This window comes from Bombus flavifrons, chromosome 10 (assembly GCF_040668555.2).
Source record: "Bombus flavifrons isolate JBK064 chromosome 10, iyBomFlav1_principal, whole genome shotgun sequence".
In the NCBI taxonomy this organism is placed as follows: domain Eukaryota; kingdom Metazoa; phylum Arthropoda; class Insecta; order Hymenoptera; family Apidae; genus Bombus; species Bombus flavifrons.
Genome location: NC_138451.1, coordinates 13,503,872 through 13,522,050, shown reverse-complemented (window position 1 = coordinate 13,522,050; position 18,179 = coordinate 13,503,872). Strand labels below are relative to the sequence as shown.

Sequence of the window (18,179 nt, the reverse complement as noted above, 5' to 3'; positions counted from 1 at the left end):
GCGAACGTTTTCTTCTATTTTTCACGGTCTCTGCGTACCTTTCCCTTTTCTTGTATTCTTTGATTCCTTGCTGCTTTTTCTCTGCTACGTATCATCCGTTGGCCAGTGACGTCATTTTTTTGCACGAGAACGTTCTCTCTCCTTTGTTGCCTCTTCACCTTCACCTCTTAACCGTCGTTATTTTCATCATTTTGCACAGACGGTTTTTATTCCTTAACTCATACCGTCGGTTTCACCGTTACAATTTTACCAGTTCTTGTCGTTACTCTAACCCGATCTCTCGTCGCCTTTGTTTGTCCTACCGGTTCTTTTCGTTTGGTTTTTACGCGTCGTCCGACTACTTCTTCCGTCTTTCGCTCTCTATTTTCCGGCCCTTCGTTTCTCGCATTCTTGCTTCGTGAGATTATCGCTTCTGACTTCGTTTCTTGATATGGAAATTTTGCACCGCGTATGAATTAGCGCGTGTATTTGTCCTAGCACAAGAAAATTAGCTAGACGCCGCAAGAGAAACAGCGGAATGTTCCGCACGAGTTCATTTATAATTGGTCGAATCATCGAAATTCAATGAATTATCGAAAATTCACGATGTATTTGTGCCATAAAAGGATATTCTGGCATCGTCGGCGTAATTTAACTGACAACGATGGTTTTCATTGGCAAGCATAGAAAACAAGTAAAAAAATTTGTAAAAAATAAAGCGTGCGATCCCATTCTCGCATGATTGTGTGCATCGCGTTATTAGAAATATAAACCTGCCGAATAGCACGGCGTTACCGAAGCGAAATCTCAACGATGTCGCATCGTTCATTTGCATCGCATTTTACATACCAATTAAGGCGAAAAGCCGAGGCAGCCGGATTTAAAAGTGGTACATTTATGACTGGTCGATTCCATTCTCCGCAAATAGCTTTTATTTGAATTATATCAATGCTCAAGTAGAGATATACAATGATATATTCGCGAAAATGATCCGTTTTGGTTCCGACGAAAATACTAGAATGCAATGAATATTAATTCAAAATAATGTACGAGAAAGAAAGTTGTAAGACAAAAAGATACCTTTTCTCCTAATATACAAATTTATATACGAATGTCTCCTTGGCATTAATAACAAGTAATATGAAACTTGAAAGTATCACACGTAGTATACTTTCCATCTACTTACCCTCTCGCTATTATACTTTATTTCGCTCGCATTGCGTGGAATCGAGCGGAAACAGCCAGTTTATAAGCTTTAAACATAGAAGCTGCGGTACAGTATCAGCGTAGACTGCGTTTAACTTGGCGAACGTGCTCGATTAGGTATTTCACGGTAACTCACGCCCACGATTCGTATCTTGCGTTGATTCCGCCACGTGGATAATGCTTACGGAATTCAGTTTACTAACGCTAACGAGAGAGTTGCTCATTACGAGCAGTTACTGCGAGAGTGATTCCACGAAACGCTTCTTGCTGCTCAACGCGCCTACTTAATCGAGATGCAGTCACGTGACAATCCCCACAGGGAAAACTTGCGAATTAAGTCTGTACATTACGTTTAGCCCTCTAGCCGCAGGCGACGGCGAAATCGCCTTCTATTCTATTAATTTTGACGGGGTACGCTCTAACGCGACACATTTTTCGTATTCCGTCAAAAATCTCGTCTCATAGCGTTAATCCTGCTGTGGACATCGAACGTTTTACGTCTTCGTAACTTTAGTTTCATCCAAGAAGAAATTTTTTTTTTCGTTAATTACTAAACAGTTTGGTGTTTTTAAAACAGCTTGGGCATAAAATTCAAATGACGCGCGTTGACAATGATTCTTTTGTAATTTCCTCAAATTTTGGAATTTGTCTAACGATAGGAAAGGACACAACATCGATGAGAACGATCGATCGACAAACGAAAAATCAGATTCGTTCGAACAACCGAATTAAACCGATATTTTGTATAATGTTTTTAGGTATACATCGTAGGTCACACACCACCAGGGGTGGACGATCGTGAGAGCGGTGCGGCGATGTTGAGCGAACGTCACAATACCAAATATCTCCAGCTGATCCGGTTGTACTCGGACATCATTCGCGGTCAGTTCTTCGGTCACTGGCACTCGGACACTTTTCGCGTGGTCTACAGCGATACCGGTACGTGTATACGTCTTGTCCCTTCTTGTTGGCAATACCAGCAAGCGTGGCGGTTGAACGCGGTGAATCGACGGAGGTGGTCGGATCGATGCGCAGGCATCGTATCGCACCCAAAACCCTGTTCAACCTTTTACGATATGCGGTTCACCAAGTGGCTGTTCCTCTTTCTTTCTGAGTTTCGTGCGCGCAGTCGTATCTTACATTTGCTTCACGCTACATTTCTGTTCCGGCCTATCTTTCTTCTTCGTGCTTCGAACTTAACAACTCGGATTTTCTTCTTTTTTTTCTTCGCGCGTGAAAACATTTAACGTTCAATGCATCGAAATGGAAGTAAAATCGACGTTCGTTCTTTTACCGCGTCTTTATCGCGATTGTTTCGCCACGCCGTTCGCAAAACGCTACGCTCGTGAATACCGTTGATGCTGTATTCGTGATTTTGATCCTTTCGTTCCCTTTTGTCACGCTGACTTTGGCTTTATCGTATTTCGCTTTTGTCGTTTGCGGGCTGAAGCGCGTCTTTGTTGGCGATTCAATAGCGGTTTGACTTTCCTAACGATCCAACACGTATTGGCTAAGTTTGAACGCGTCCCAGTTCAACCATAAAGGAATGATGAAAAACGCGTGCCGTCGGTGCTTTATTACAAACTCCGTCACGGATGCGGCTTGACAGTAAAATCTATAAAATGCATTAAGCTTCGAGCAGGTAATTATTCCTATGTAGTTTGCCTGATATACTGATAATGTAGATGTCGATCGCCCGTAATCCAACGAAAGCTTAAACGAGCAATTTATTTTGTTATCCTGAGATTAACGATCGTATATACGTTAAAGCAAAACGTTCTTCGTTAATCTTCCCACTATTTATATATATAATTGTACGCAAAAGTTCTTTCACATTCGTACTGTACTACCGATTTCGATATCTCGGAATTTTTGCTTCGATTTCTGAAAATAACGTAAAACTTCTTGACGCGTTGCCGAAGCATATCGACTTTTGAAGCGTATTAATTTGCTTACATTTTCGCGATTAATTTACGATTACGTTGATTATCGCGTTGTATCTTTTGCTTGATTTATATTATTCTCACCGTAGTTTACCGATTTCTGGAATATCCACGAAACGTGTAAACGTGTACGATTATAAATAATAATAATAATATTAACGTTTTTTCCTGGTGAATTTAAAATACCTTAGATTTTCGAAAATAATTTTCACGATCGAATAAACGCCGGTGCATTTTTGCCGGTGAAGTGACTGTAAACGCAGGGTGGTTCAATTTTACGACGCTGTATAGGTCCATTCGGTCACGTTCTACTCATATTTTTCAGAGCGTTCCTTCATCGAAACGACCGAGGCCGCGAACGATAATCAATAAATTCCCCGCGTGTGTCGTTCGATAGCCAGGATACTTTTCAGCCGTTTTACAGTCCGCTTTATCGGTCACGCCAGCGAGTTTCGCGCGCTTTTAAAACGTTCCTATCTCTTTTACGTTCACTTACGTTAACGTCCTACTCGTTCCGCCACAAATATGTATACACATCGCGACACGCGGAAAGAATTCAAAGAATAATTGATTTTACCGTAACGACGTTTGTGCCGCTAGGTCTGCCGGTATCATGGATAATGATGGCACCCAGTATATCACCGAGCACGCCCGGAGGGCCAAACAATCCAGGTTTAAGATTGTACAAATTCGAAACTGCCACTGGTCAGGTAGGTAAAAATGTTCTACGTTACGTGACGTTCGTAGTCTCTGACCGAACGATTTCTATTTACGCGATTTTTCGATCGAAAGAGCGTACAAGATGTTTGGAAAAAGGGGCCGATACTTAAAGAGCTTATGGTGAGTAAAGTGAAAGATGTCTGATCAACAGAGACTATAAAGCCAATTTTCTCAAAACTTCTGCCCATTTCTATACAAAGCTCACGTTTATGGATGGTACATCAACATAAAGTAGAACACCGTTTATAGGAACAAAATTTTAGTCGATGCTGATCGACCGAACCCTCGCCAACGCGAACGAAAAATGCTATCAGAGTAAACTTTTCTACTTCTATCGCACGTACTTCGATTATATAAACGATAAAAATATGCTTAGACGTTGTTTTACTTTTCCGAGCGAGTAAGTACCATAAGGCCTTTAAGTATCTCTTTGTCTTTTGCCTTTTTCTTTTCTAACAGCCTGTATAGAATTCGTCGACCCATCTTCTCTTCTGTTCCGTCGTATTCAGGTGCTGGATTATACGCAGTACTATCTTAATCTGCCGGACGCGAATTCAGCCGGGACGGCAAACTGGTTGGCCGAGTACTCTCTGCTCGAGTACTATGAACTTCAGGAAATTACAGCGATCACTCTTCACGACCTGGCTGACCGATTCACGCAATTCAATGATTATGCTTTCGTCAGGTACGTAAACGGTTCGACCGACAAATTTTTCCATCTGTCTAGCGGAATACGTGACCGCGATCGTATCGTGGACAGGGATCATTGATCATCCGGATTACAACCGCCCTTTCATTCCCTTTATTCCTTCGGGCACGAGTATTTCGTACGAAAATGTGGAACGTTACTTTGATGTATTTCCACTTTGGCATTTCTCGGTTTTTTCGCGTTCCTCTGCTGCTGCATGGTACGCGATTCGTAATTAAACTCTGGACTTTGAGTTTGAACTATACCTCGTAAAAATATAGAGCAACGTTGGCGCGATTCAAAAATAGCAGACACGTTTATATCGTTCTTTCTTTTTTTGCCTACTTTTAGTTTTATATTCCAAGTATTTTATATATCACCACCTATCATTAAAACGGAACATCGACTACGATCGAAAGCAACGATTTTCACATTTAAAACGATGCAATTCGCAGTTTAACGAAGCTCGTCAGATTCTTTGAAAGTTTGCAACAACATTCAATTTCACGAGAAACTTCGTAATTTAAATTCGCTTTAATTTCGCTTTCAAGGCGTCTCGTGCTCATCCCCGCTATCGTAATCGCGTGAAATGGGCGATATCGCGCGAAAGACCTTGAAAACTCTCCCACCGGGGAGGTGCTGTTAACGGATGACTGACGTAGGTGGTTCGTGACAAAGTTGCGCGACCACGCAGCACCTGTACCCGGGGATCAATGTGGCAATGTGCTCGACACTGCGCGGTAACATTTACGCGATCCGATGCGGCGATTGCACGAGCTAGTCGCCACGTATACGCGCCGAACCCGTAGCTGCATTAATAATTTCCATATTTCTCGAGCAATTATCCGGCACGATAATTCCTCGAGCCGCTTGACGCTGATAACTGTCTACCCTTTTCAACGCAATCGCGTCATTACGATGCTAATGACTGTCCCGATACGGTGGCTTGCGTCTCGCAGAGCTTAGCCAGCTCCACGGCTGATTATCTTTCCGCGCACGCGGCCGCTTATATTCCCATAGATACTACGCGGCCAACACGGTCTCGTTGCCGCGGGAAGTGGAGCAGATTTGGGGCTGCGGAGGACCGCTGAACGGAGCTTGCGCTCTCCATCATTACTGCACGGTCACCCGGCTGAACCCAGAAAACTACAGGCAATGCTACTCCTCGTATGCGTACGCACTCGCTTCCACCGGTCCATCCACGCCGCGACTCTACTTCTCGCTGCATCTGCTCGTCCTGTTGGTTTGTGCGCAGCTACTGAGGAATCGGTAGGTTGGAATCCCAACGGCCTGGCGAAAGACGACTGCGTTACAAGCGACCAAAAGCTCAGCTCCCTGCTCTTCCTGATGCGCCGATGACACTTACGTCGGCGATCACCGCGCGCGACCGATCGAACTCGGATCTTGTTTAAGCGGCAGAAAATCTTCGAGCCAATCTCACACTGCCACCGCAGTTGACGATGTCTCGTTCCGTTGTCGCGATGTTTGCTCACGAGGGGAGCAGCCGGATAGAGAAGGGAAGGGAGCGTCGGTATGTACCGCAGCGAGCGATTCACTTTGTCTCTGTGTCTGCCTCGATGTCTGTCTCTTTGTCCACGTCTTCTCTCTGTCGTATCACGCGAAGGGGTTTGGACGTCACGGGAAAATGGGACTTCTCAACGCCACAGCGATATCACGTCGCGCGTTCCGCGGGGATTCGTTCGTAGGCTCGAAGCGAGCGTTCCCATCCAAACACAGTATTTTCTATGTATGCCGAACGACGGGATGATAATCGCCTCGAACCACTGCTTCTTCGCAGTTTGAACGATCGTTTAATTACTCGGTCTACGAAATTTCATGGCATGATTGGCATTTGCTCGGTAGTGGCGAGTGGCTCGACCTGATGTAACCGCGAGACGAGAGAGGGAGATGATCGACAGGGTAACCCTGAAATATAAACATGGTTCGAACGAAAGCAAATGAAAGAAATCGACGAAACCTTGATGTTGTACTTGCTTCTCTTAAACGTTTGTGTGCGTTGTTTTAACACGAGAGAATCGTATTTATTAGGGCGCGGCGCGCGCCTAAAATCAGCCGCGGAACACCAAGAACGATCCACGTAATGGAGAACGACGAATTTACGCGATGCATGAAACGCACGATCGATCTCGTGAAATCGTTCGTTATTCGGTGATGTCGCACGACTCGAATCCACCGTCAGCGGGAGGGACGTCGGTGACCCCGGGACGACTGCGTCGAAGCGTTCTTAGCTCCGAGAACCATTATCGTATCGTACCACCATTTCGCGATTGTCGGAACAATACAGTATTTCTTAATAAACGAGTCATGGATTTGTAACTACTAGTTATGAGTTATTTTAATCCAAACATGATCCCGTTAATCCTTTTCCGTTACGACGATGATCCGACGTTCTTATTGTTACACTGCAATGACTTTAAGAGAATAAATACTTTTATACGTGAAACAATGAGAAGATTATTACTTACGTAAGAAGAAGATTACTTACGTGAAATATGCTATATGCACTCTAGTGATGTACTATATATGTCTGCATATAACAAAACCGTAGCAATTCCATTTGTTGTAACTTTTATTTTTATTCGGATGCTGGCTACATTTCGATACAGTTTTTCCAACCACAATGGATATCAACAGAAAAAATATCCTAAAAGTCAGATCCAGTTATTATTGTACTATAAATAACGATAAAAATAACGACTAGCTGACTCCGTCTTCGAGCTGCTGCCATCTTCAGATGATTTGCTATTGTTCATTTTCTACGAGAATGTAATGCGATCTGATAGCCCGGAAAAAACGAAGGACCAATCTGGAAGTATCGATCCTTGTTTTCTGACTTTCTTATTAACGAACTTTCTTATCTCTGCCGTATTGCGTTTTACGAATCATTAAACGTCATGATATTTTTCAGGAAAGCCATTTTTCTTCGTATCTATTTCATTCGGCGCAGAATTAATTACATTCCTAAAATCATTTGTTTTAATATCATAAAAATGTTAAGTTCCACATCGTCAATATTCTCTACATATTCAACAGCTTTTACATTTATTCGTAGTTTCTCGTTGCTTCGTAATACCCATCACATATTTATCTTTATTTTCAATATTTACGTTTTCTAAAAATTGTGTGTATCGAAGAATAGGTTGTTCAAGAGGAAATATTACTGCCACAACGCATTCTACCAAGCAAGCTGAAATATCGATCTCACCAGCAGTTTTGCTGAATATTAAAATAAACGTTCAGTCTAATTAGCTGTCGATATATCGATAAAGTTATGAAAATTGCAGCAAACTAACATATCCACCAAGGAAAGGAAAAGAATAACACGATAATTTGCTACGTTACAAGAAACCATTAGCGAAACAAGTTGAAAAACGCTATTTCCAGAATAATTTAGATCAGTTAGAAATTTAGAGACAAAACACCGCTATATCACCCTTATCAACGAACCCGGAACGATTTTTCAAGGAGTTTCAAGGAGGACGAATTTACGATCTTTGCATATTCGAGGCCAGTTAATTTCCACTAGTGTTGGTTTGGCCGTCGACAGAGTTTTCGAATACAGCGTTACGAGTAGTAATAAACAATAATGGTATCAGCCTGGTGAACTGTGAGCGCGAGCGTGCAATCTCGACATGCGATCAAAAGGGAAACAACGTTGGACAATGTAATTTAATGAAAATCCAGAACCAGCACGAACGAGCAGATTCATGCAATTAATAGTTACTAGTTTCTTTATCATCTTTTTATTCCGCGACTGAATGTGCGTTTGCTTGCTGTTCACAGTGTTCCAGGCGAACGCATAATTTTCTTTGTCGTTTCTTCGTTTTCTTTACCTTTATTTCCGCATGCTTCGAGGCACGTTCTTAAATAAACTACACCAATGCGCGGGGTTAGTAGAAATTCACAATTTACTGGGATAACAAGATAGGATAGCGAGATCTCAATTAATTCCGCAGTTACTATAGTTGGTGAGTAGCTAGCCAACTTCCGTAAACGAGCTCCGGTTCGTGCACGTGGTGACAGCAAATATGAAGATAAGTCGTTCATTAACACGAAACGGACATTCAGAGGAAAATGTCGAGAATTGCACCGACGCGACGTAACGAGACCCAGGGTTTCCCGTCGCGAAACCGTATCAAACCGGCAAGGACGAAGATTCTCGGACTGTTGCTTCGCGGGCACTCGTTTGGAATGGTCCTGTACCCACCAGGTAAATTAATATTCTCCGACCGTCTAACAAGCGCCGGAGTGGATGAGCAAAAGGGGTCTTAAATTAAGGTTTTTGTTCGCTACAGCCTATCCAGAATCAGCTGGTCGGTCGTTGCTAGTTGCGAACGACATCCCTTCCTATTTTTTTTCTTTTTTTTTTTATAGAGTCTACTGCATGTTTTGTCTACTTCCAGACACGTTTTAAACAGCTTTCCAGCTTTTGTCTTTAAGGTAAACAATAGGGTACAGTAAATGTGGAATGAAAGAAGAGGAAATGGAGCGAGATAGTAGTTAGTCCAACGTTGTTCGGGCTAAGTTCTGCAGCTTATGCACTTTCCCCCACTTTATTGACGTTACTGTAACGTAAAAAGCTTGGACACAATGGCGCGTTATGGGAAGGAAGTATGTACTAAATGAAGATATGTATTTAAAAAGTACGTACTAAATGAACAGAATCGTTTCTAATTATAGGTAGTATCGAGGTAGGCAATATAATCACGTGTAACTTCACGATAGTCTGACGGTATCGATTGGTATGGAACAGATCGTAAAACTAGTGCTAGCGGTACTGTAACGGATGAATTTTCTTCGTTCAGTGCACCAGGAGAAACTAAATAGTAAACCATTATTTTGTTTACATTAAATTTTATATACTAAGGAATAACTAACAAAGAGAATAGACGCAATATATTTTACATATTGTAACGTAAGATGTTGGAGCTTGAAGTAGCAGAGATCAATGATCAGTAATAAATACGAGCAAACTGCCGAACGATGAGCGAATCGACGAGATTTTCGTTATCTATTACATCTTATCTAAACTCGTTTTTCACCGTGCTTCCTATATTCCACGTGCATTATAGCAAACGATATTGTGGCTGTCGTTGCTTCTACGCCTGTCGCAAGGTGATTTCACGAACGCGCGACTCGAGCTTATAGAACTTCTCTGGAGACACTGATACGAGGCCTGTATGGCACGGCAATAAAATTCCTATCGACGTAAACTCTTTTCCGTGATTTCACTCTGTCGTCGTCGTTTTAATATTTTTCGATGCTCCGTTTGTTATTGCGCGACATGAAAATTTACGAATCGCTATCGACCTTCGCCAACTCTCGTGACTCGTACGAAATTGACCGAAACGACAGGAAAGCGAAGGTACGTCGCATGAACGACATATTCGAGTAAATGGAGTTCGTTTATACGATATACGGGTATAAATCGCTGGTGCTTGTAATGAGAATAATTTTTTACCCTGCGAACGTTTGCCGTTACGTGCAGTTCCTTTCGTATACGTATTATGCATAAACATTAGTAATCAAGGTACGTACGAATAGGATACCAATCAGCGAGACGATTATTTCTAACATCTTGAATTTTTAGATAATATATACATATAATTAGGCATTCTCGTTCAGGTAACATCGCAAACATCAAATCCCAAAAGAAATGAAATTCTCTCGTTTACTGAACAAGCACGAAATAAGAAGGCATGATTTCCTTGCAAACGGAGGTTTTAAACAGTGGCCTAATTCTGGGTTCGCATGAACGCGAACTCTCTTTAGACGTCCGTTCGCATTCGACTTTTCACCGGTTCTCCTTGCAATTCAAACGAGGATCAACGATAATAGGCGGTATTCCGTTCGATATAAAGTGTCTCGCGTTTGTCACGCGATCGTCTCCCTAATAGTCTACAATGGAAGAAAGAACCGGCCCCTTCTTTTCCCTCTTTTTTTCCACTTTTTCTGTGCTTTCTTTCTTATCAAACATTGTGTTGCGAAATAACGAGGGCTACGTTCAAGTTATTGGCGACGACAGCGTGCGTTTTACACGAATGTTTTTCATTACACAGCGTGTATACAGAACAATGTTGCCCCGACAATTGAATACGTGTTCCCGCACGAGTGCGTGACAATATCCGCGTAAACGAGAACGTGCATGCACCAATGTACGTGCGCATCTGACGATGAAGCCCCGTCACACACCAAAGGCCCGAGCTGTACGACGCCACGCGTTCCTCATAACTTAGTGCGACATAATGCAGCGCGAAACGCGAGCAACCAGGAAAGTCATTGGCGTCATCGATCAATCCAACGCACAAAAGCACGACTCTGGAGCACATTCTAACAATTACGTTGCAAATACGTCCGGCGTGAACCTCGTTTTTTACGCCATCACTGTAAAGGAAAATGCTGTCGTGTTCAATTCGCGAGTAGGTGCCTGCATAATACGAATACGCTGGATAAGGGTTGCAAGGTTGTCGTCAGCCTTAGCCTGTATAAATAGGCGTTGCAAAATGAAGGAGAAACGGGGAAAGGTACAGCGACTACAAAAAATACTTGTACACCATTTATAGCATTTACGTTAAGCGTACTAGTATTACGTACGAATTAATTAGGATCAAGTATACAGTATTAAATTTCGTACGACGATAAAAATTTGATACTACGAAAATGAAATGTATTTAGAATCTGACGAAACGACGTTTCGTTGGAAGATCGATAACGTCCATATCGTATTTTTCCGTTATATCTCAATTACGTTATTATTATTATATTTCATTGCTACTATTACGGCACTACGGTTGCGATAAAAGGGCATATTTCTTGCTATATCTCGCTGTATTTCTTTCTACAATTCATTACCTATTATACTTATTTAGTTCGTGTAATTAATTTTCTTTGCGTCCTTATTCAGAAGTTTGAAATATTTGGAAATATTTAATTTATGCACTATACTGTATAACACGTAGACGCGTTTTAACGTGTCAACTGGAACACCCAATGACTTTTCCTGTCTAACGCCAACCAACGTGGTATGTACATGGTAAAATATTGGAGAGCTTATACAAATCCGCTTTAGCCATGCGAACGCAATTGTATTCTAAAGTTGGCCATCCGTATGTGCTCACGAGCGAGTCTGTACGCATTTTCAACTATACTGACAAGTTGTTTCCATATTGTGATATATGTAGTACGCGAATTATATGAATTCATAGAAAGGAATATATATTTATTTTGAAGAATCTAGAAATTCTATATCTCCTTCGGATACCTTTAACTGAATCATATTCTACAAGAATGTTTCGCCTTTCAGCTTAGCGATGTGATTTATTTCAATAATTCCTCTTACGATCAAAATAAAAAGGGCATTATAAAGTAAAAATATACGTTCTTTTAACGAATACCGAAATTTTTTAGACGTTTCGGATAACTGAACAAAAAGATGTTGTTCGTTAGTACCTGATCTGTAAGAAATTCATCAAGACACTTTTAAAGTATGACGCTATTTCACGATTTTTCAAGCTAACTATCGTTCAAGCATATTTTCGATTGATAATACGTAAATCCATTTTCTTATATATCTGGAATATCAAAAACCTTTTCTTAGATAATCTAAATAATATTTGCATCGGTACAGGTTTTATGTTACTCATAGATGACACCAACCTAACCAGATCTTGAAACGCGTAACATACGTAAACTCGAGGGTGTACACGCACGTTTGATAGATGTACAGACAAATGGCTTTCACGTTGTGATATGTACGCACGCGCATACGAGAATGTATGTTACAGAGGCTAACGGCAATGTAAAGCTCAGCCGACTATACGCTCGACACGCGTCATTGAAGCATACACTAGCAACGTAGGATGGTCAAAGCGACGTGGAACACAGATACTTGATGTCATTTCGCGCTTTGTTGGACGAACTTTTTACAGGCTGCCATTTCTTTGTCACGGAAAGCGTGTGCCTCCTATATCCCTTCGTCGGCGACTTGTCGATATTAAAAGTGCCGCCGCTCGGCACAGTGCTAACACACGTGGCAAGGCAGATATCTGAAAGAACTGGAACTTCTGCATACCTCGATTAAAGATGTTATTGTGTACGCGCAGTTTAAAATACATGCAATAATTTCTGATTAATATTAGTTTCTCTATTGTTTTGACTGAATTCGCTGCAAGATAATGTCGCGATGAAAAATATGACCATACTACGTACATACGTAGTAGAAAAGAATACAAGTTATTTGTATATTTGTCTAAAAATAGCGGTGAAACGTATATTTTACGAACGAAGGATGTAATAAAAGCAATGAGTCCAATTTGCAGTAAAACAAGAGTATAATTTAATATGAAATAGATTTCCTGCAATGTGCAATAAACTCAAAGTAATTTTGCACATTGTCGAGGGGGTACTGGAGTAAAACTGTTTTGTATTGCAAAATAAAAATAGACATTCACGAAGCGCGGTCAGCGAAATTAAACGTTATCAAATTAACCTGCAACATCCGAACAAATCTAATTAACCTGCGACAGATCCATGTATGTTACAAATAAATGATGGCCAATGTTGAAATACTTGAAAGCATGTTTTCTAAACACGAATTACTTTTAATTAACATTAACTAACTGCATCAATTAGTTCCGTTCTACGCGTGTTTAAAATAGCAATTTTGAACAAAAGCTTAATTAAAATACCATGGACCTTTACATATATGTATGTATACCATGAAATGCAAATTTCGATATTTGGATTGTTGTGTATTTAAAAGAAGACGTAAGATTCATTCTAATAATTCTATGTTCATCTTACTTAAAAATCAACGCATGTACATCCTACAATTGTTTCGACATATATGTAGAAAATTGTATTATCATAAGAAAAGAATATACAGAAATATTTGTTAATTCTTTATATCTTGACAAGATTTCTCGTACAACAGTTATTCTGGAATCTTTATTTCGCCAAACTTGTTACGAATTTAATATTTTCTCTGCTAATACAAGATCACTGCGATTCCGTTTCACATTCATTCCAGCTGTGAAAACAAGGGTCTTGCTGGTAAAATTAAACTTTTTTGCGCCAACTAACTCGTAGAAAGTATGAAAAGACGGTAATGAACAGAGCGATGAATACACCGACATTATGGAACAAATTTTCGTCGAATTCGCTATGCATGCATGCGAAATTTCTCGACAACTTTTACTAAGAATTATGTATATTTCTTGCACTTTCTCTTTCCCTATAAAGAAAGTTTGCAATTAGATAAATTAATTACCAGGGAAATTCTAATACTCGGGTGTCAACGAAGACAATAATATCAACGAATTCGCTAATAATCCATTCTAGTCGTTCGTTCAATTAACCAACTTAATGAAGAATATCGTATAAAATCGAAAATTCAAATCACACGAGTTTCTCATGTTCGATCTCTCCATATCATGATTCTTCGAGGAAGAAAATAGACGGCGCTAGCAATACAATATGCCGGTCGTATAATTATTTACACAGTCTAGCATAGATCATGTGAAAAGTACAGGTGTAGAAGGTATAAATCTTTATGTGTAGAGACTTATACTGTTCTGTAGATTGATATAGGTGATATATGTACACAAATTGCATGCAGTACTTATAAGTCGGATGTCATACGTTGCGTCCATAAATATACTAGACGAAAGAATGGTAACAATTATATAATAGGAAAAAATCGTGTCGTTTACCTATTTCGTCTTCTTTTTCGACCCACGGTAGCTGCTTGTACATCATTGTATTTATTATAGGATTTATATACTAATCAGTCGGTAGTAGTCAACTACATTTCGTGTCACCTAGCATTATACTTTCGAATGATTGCAAAAGTTTAATAATATGAATATGAAATGTATAGATTTTGTAACAAAAACGCTTCATTGGGAAATAGGAATTTTTTTAACCACTGTACATATTCCATTTCTTTATACAGGCTACGATAAAAAAGACATAGGGCCTGGTAGCTCAAGTATTCACCGAGGGAAGTAAAAAATGCTTAATCAGTGTTAAGACGAAGGCCATTTTAAAGGCCAGAAGGTCAGCAAATTCAGGCGACAGATGCGTTTTATAATACCCAGCTATCGAGCATTTGGGTAAAACCGGGGAAAAATCCAGCATCCAGCTTTTTTTTTAGTTACCTGAAATTTTCATTCGTTGTCACGTTCCAAAGATTGCGCGTGTATTTTTCCATTACATAAATATCGGAGGTCTATAAATATTTAGTGGATGAAACAAATAATAATAATGAAAGAAATAACGTAAATTTGCATAAATACCCTTGCTGTCTAATCAGAACGAAATGTCGGCTGATCTTGGGACACCACTTGATCCTAGAGCGAAGGAGAGCATCGGGTTATCGGGTTATCGCGTTAACGCTCGTACGGTCTATCGACCGCCTGTATACCGTTTGATAAAGTAGCACGTATGACGTACCACGGTGACACGTGTATTACATACCCGTGCAAACATGCGTGTACGTATATACGTATGTACATATGTATGTATGTACGTACGCATAGAGCTGTATAGAAGGGCGTTTGTGCATGTCGAAGTCGACTAACCTGCTCGGGATGCTTAACTCTTCAAAGCGATGTGTTTGCGATCAAACCTTACTATTCCTGTCACATTCCACCAAATAGTTAATATTACTCTGCAAATTAATCTTTTCCGCTATTCGTATTATTTTCTTCAACGTCCTTGCTACCACAAGCATTTTCCCAATGTTTATTCGACGTTATAAATAAATAAGAAAGGAACATTTAGTATAAAATTTGTTTCTTCCAGTAAAAATTTAGTTTACATGATCGTACCACTCTACGTTACCATCTTAACTATCACGTTACCTTGTCACATCACGGTAAAATGCAAAAATCAGCGAATACAAATTCACCTTACCATTTAATAACAGCCATGTCAGTTACGATCACGGGACACAGCGTTTGCCAGAACTATTCTTCTAATTGAAACACGGTCGTGCTCGAATGAGCCGCCACGGTAGTAAGAAACCATTTTCCTGCCGCGTTTTAAATTAGTCCGTGAAAGCGGCCCAGACGGCGGGTTGTCCAACGAAAGAAGGTCGTTGCTTCGTCAGTTGAACCTGTCACGGCATCGTTTCTTATTTTACTCGTGACGAAGGTGCCACCAGCCGATTTCCTTGGATAGAAATAAAATAGAGCATCCGGCATCCAAAATTCGTTGTCCATTATCCACATACATATATACTTTAATATTATAACGTTGCGCTATTCGAATATTCTTTCACTCGAACAGGATATCTGGTAATACCAGATGGTCTTTTCTATTAAAAGATACTATTATTATACGAAGAACAGAGATTCTACGAAAAGACAAATTTTCTATAACGTCCATTTCTAACGATATCAGTATAGGTATTTGAAACATAGGTCCATTAGTAGAAAATTAATAGAACTAGCATTCGATAAATATATATCATAAACTCACGGATAGTAACAGATTTTGCATCAAGATTTCACAGCGCCTCGCCCCTATTGGAGCATAAACAGCGAATAAAAATCGTGAGAACGTAGCTTTTCACGTCGAAAATTTATGTTATATGGAGGCATCGATAAACGTTAATCAGCGAACTCGCAACAAATCAAAAGGCAATCGCACGAACTTTAAAATGAAACAGAAACTCGTGGTCTTTCGTCAAGTAGACAGAGACTAATTTTCAGCGTTGATTCGCTCTGGTTAATGCGTTATGTCAGCCGAATGAAAAGTTCCCTGCCGGATCAGGCTTGTAATCTAAATATTGCACCGGATATTTTAGCCGGTTCTCTGGTTTACCTTGTTGCCCGCGAAACGAATATCCTCCGCTGGAAGTCGACACACGATCCAGCGATTAATTCGCGGCCTTCCTTCGCGCTTCGTTCTCCTGCGAAACTCCTTTATCAGCAGTTGCACGCGAGCCACCGGAACGATTTCTCCCGTTATGGGTTTTCCTCGATTCGTTGTTTATTAATGGTATTCTCTCTTTTTTTGCGCGCCACCTTCCGTTTTCCTCTGTTTCCCGATATTTTATTACGGTTTAGCTCAAGTTATAATGGTTTCATTTGCCCGGCTAAAATTGAATTTGTTCTTGAAATATTAAATATTGTCATTTTAAAGAATAGACACTTTTGTCTATTATTAACAACACGTTTGAAATTGTATCTATTAATTTTTTTAATTCAACCACATATGCCGATGTCTGAGGAGTTTTCAAATCTATCAACAGGAACTATCACGTATCACACAAATATTTAGTATCGTGCGATAGAAGAAGAGGCGTAATGGTCAAATAATCAACAAATTCCATCTTATGGACCGAACAATGGACCAATAACACAACAAGTACATCGAAGTAGCATTATAGAAGTTCATTTTTCTCAATAGTAACCAAGAAAATTGAAAGTTTGTCTACAGTTTTTATGGCTTCTATGTCTCTTCAGCTGCTGAATTACCTAAATTTTTCAATGTTAGTAAGTAACGAGGTAGACCTAAATTCTTCTAGTGGCATAAACCATCGAACTACTATTCGTTTGCTGTTTCATTTCGTGTAAAATGCGCACAGCATGGTCGTCTGTATTATTGTTTCCGCTGATGTAGAGCCACTCCATTAGATCAATTTTATCACAGTTACCACTTGTCCCGTTCTCTTTTATTCTCCTGTCTTGTTCGCTAACTTTTTCAGTTTCGTTCGATAAAAGGTTTTTCTATACCTTTTCAAGTTTTCAACGGTAGGCTCCATTATCCAATCAAGGTATTTGTCACCATGTAACCATATCCCTTTTAAATCAATTTCTTTGCGTATTCTCGTCGTATCCTAAATGTATTTTGTAATAATCAAAAGATAAAAGAAATTTTCAAAGCAAGTTTTCCCTGAATAATTGTTCAAAACAAATAACGACGCGCTGATTGAGCAAGGTGATATTAGAAAAAACATGATCTCCGTAAATTTATCCTCCCATTACAAAAGATACATGCAGGATGCGATCTAGCTTTGTCTGCCAACGCTATAGTTTCCGTTTTAATTGACGTGTTTTAATTGGCAGCCTTTAATCATCGATATGAAAGCATTCTCCATTCAGAATACCGTTATATTGTCATTTTAGCGATGTTCAGAATTTCTATTTCCCCGGATGATAAAATGTGAAAATAGTATTGCATTGAGACGAAAAATACGATAATATGATTTTTAATATAATTTTTGAGTTTGCAAATGGCAGATTTTTCTGACAACATCTCCCACGTTAAATCTATTTCGTATATTTGCTACTGCGTATTATTATTTAGTTAGATATTGTTATACTAAATTGTGATTACTAAAATTTTAGTTTGGCTTTGCATCAGAAATCACTTAGTTCTCACTCGAATCACGATTTTTAACGTGATCTGTAAATAAAAGTAACAGAATTTGTCGATTTTTGGCCATTGATACTTATACACAAACAGATTAAAAAGATCCATTCGCTCGTTATAAACTAGCATACCAATATCGATAGATATCATACTTTATCGTAAATCGTATCGGAGTAAACAGTCTGAAATCCCGAAATCCTCAACGTAATCTGCAGATAGAGATCGTTTTATTATTTCATTGG

At 39.8% G+C, this 18,179-nt stretch overlaps 3 protein-coding genes across 6 annotated transcripts in view; 1 reads left to right on the top strand and 2 right to left on the bottom strand.

Moving 5' to 3' along the window:
• The window catches only part of LOC138184228 (cyclic GMP-AMP phosphodiesterase SMPDL3A), a 49,818-nt gene extending 42,930 nt beyond the window's left edge, over window positions 1–6,888 (top strand). For all 4 annotated transcript variants that reach the window (XM_069121997.1, XM_069121995.1, XM_069121994.1 and 1 more), the window contains exons 7-10: window positions 1,944–2,124; window positions 3,729–3,838; window positions 4,358–4,533; window positions 5,557–6,888. In XM_069121997.1, coding sequence (XP_068978098.1) covers window positions 1,944–2,124; window positions 3,729–3,838; window positions 4,358–4,533; window positions 5,557–5,809 — 720 coding nt within the window. In that variant the 3' untranslated portion in view covers window positions 5,810–6,888. The remainder of the gene's footprint in view (window positions 1–1,943; window positions 2,125–3,728; window positions 3,839–4,357; window positions 4,534–5,556) is intronic.
• LOC138184231 (glutathione S-transferase 1-1-like) overlaps window positions 1–18,179 on the bottom strand; it is a 152,589-nt gene that overhangs the window by 63,946 nt on the left and 70,464 nt on the right. The gene's annotated exons all lie outside the window — the stretch shown is intronic.
• Window positions 1–18,179, bottom strand: part of GstD1 (glutathione S-transferase D1) — a 110,800-nt gene that overhangs the window by 76,894 nt on the left and 15,727 nt on the right. The gene's annotated exons all lie outside the window — the stretch shown is intronic.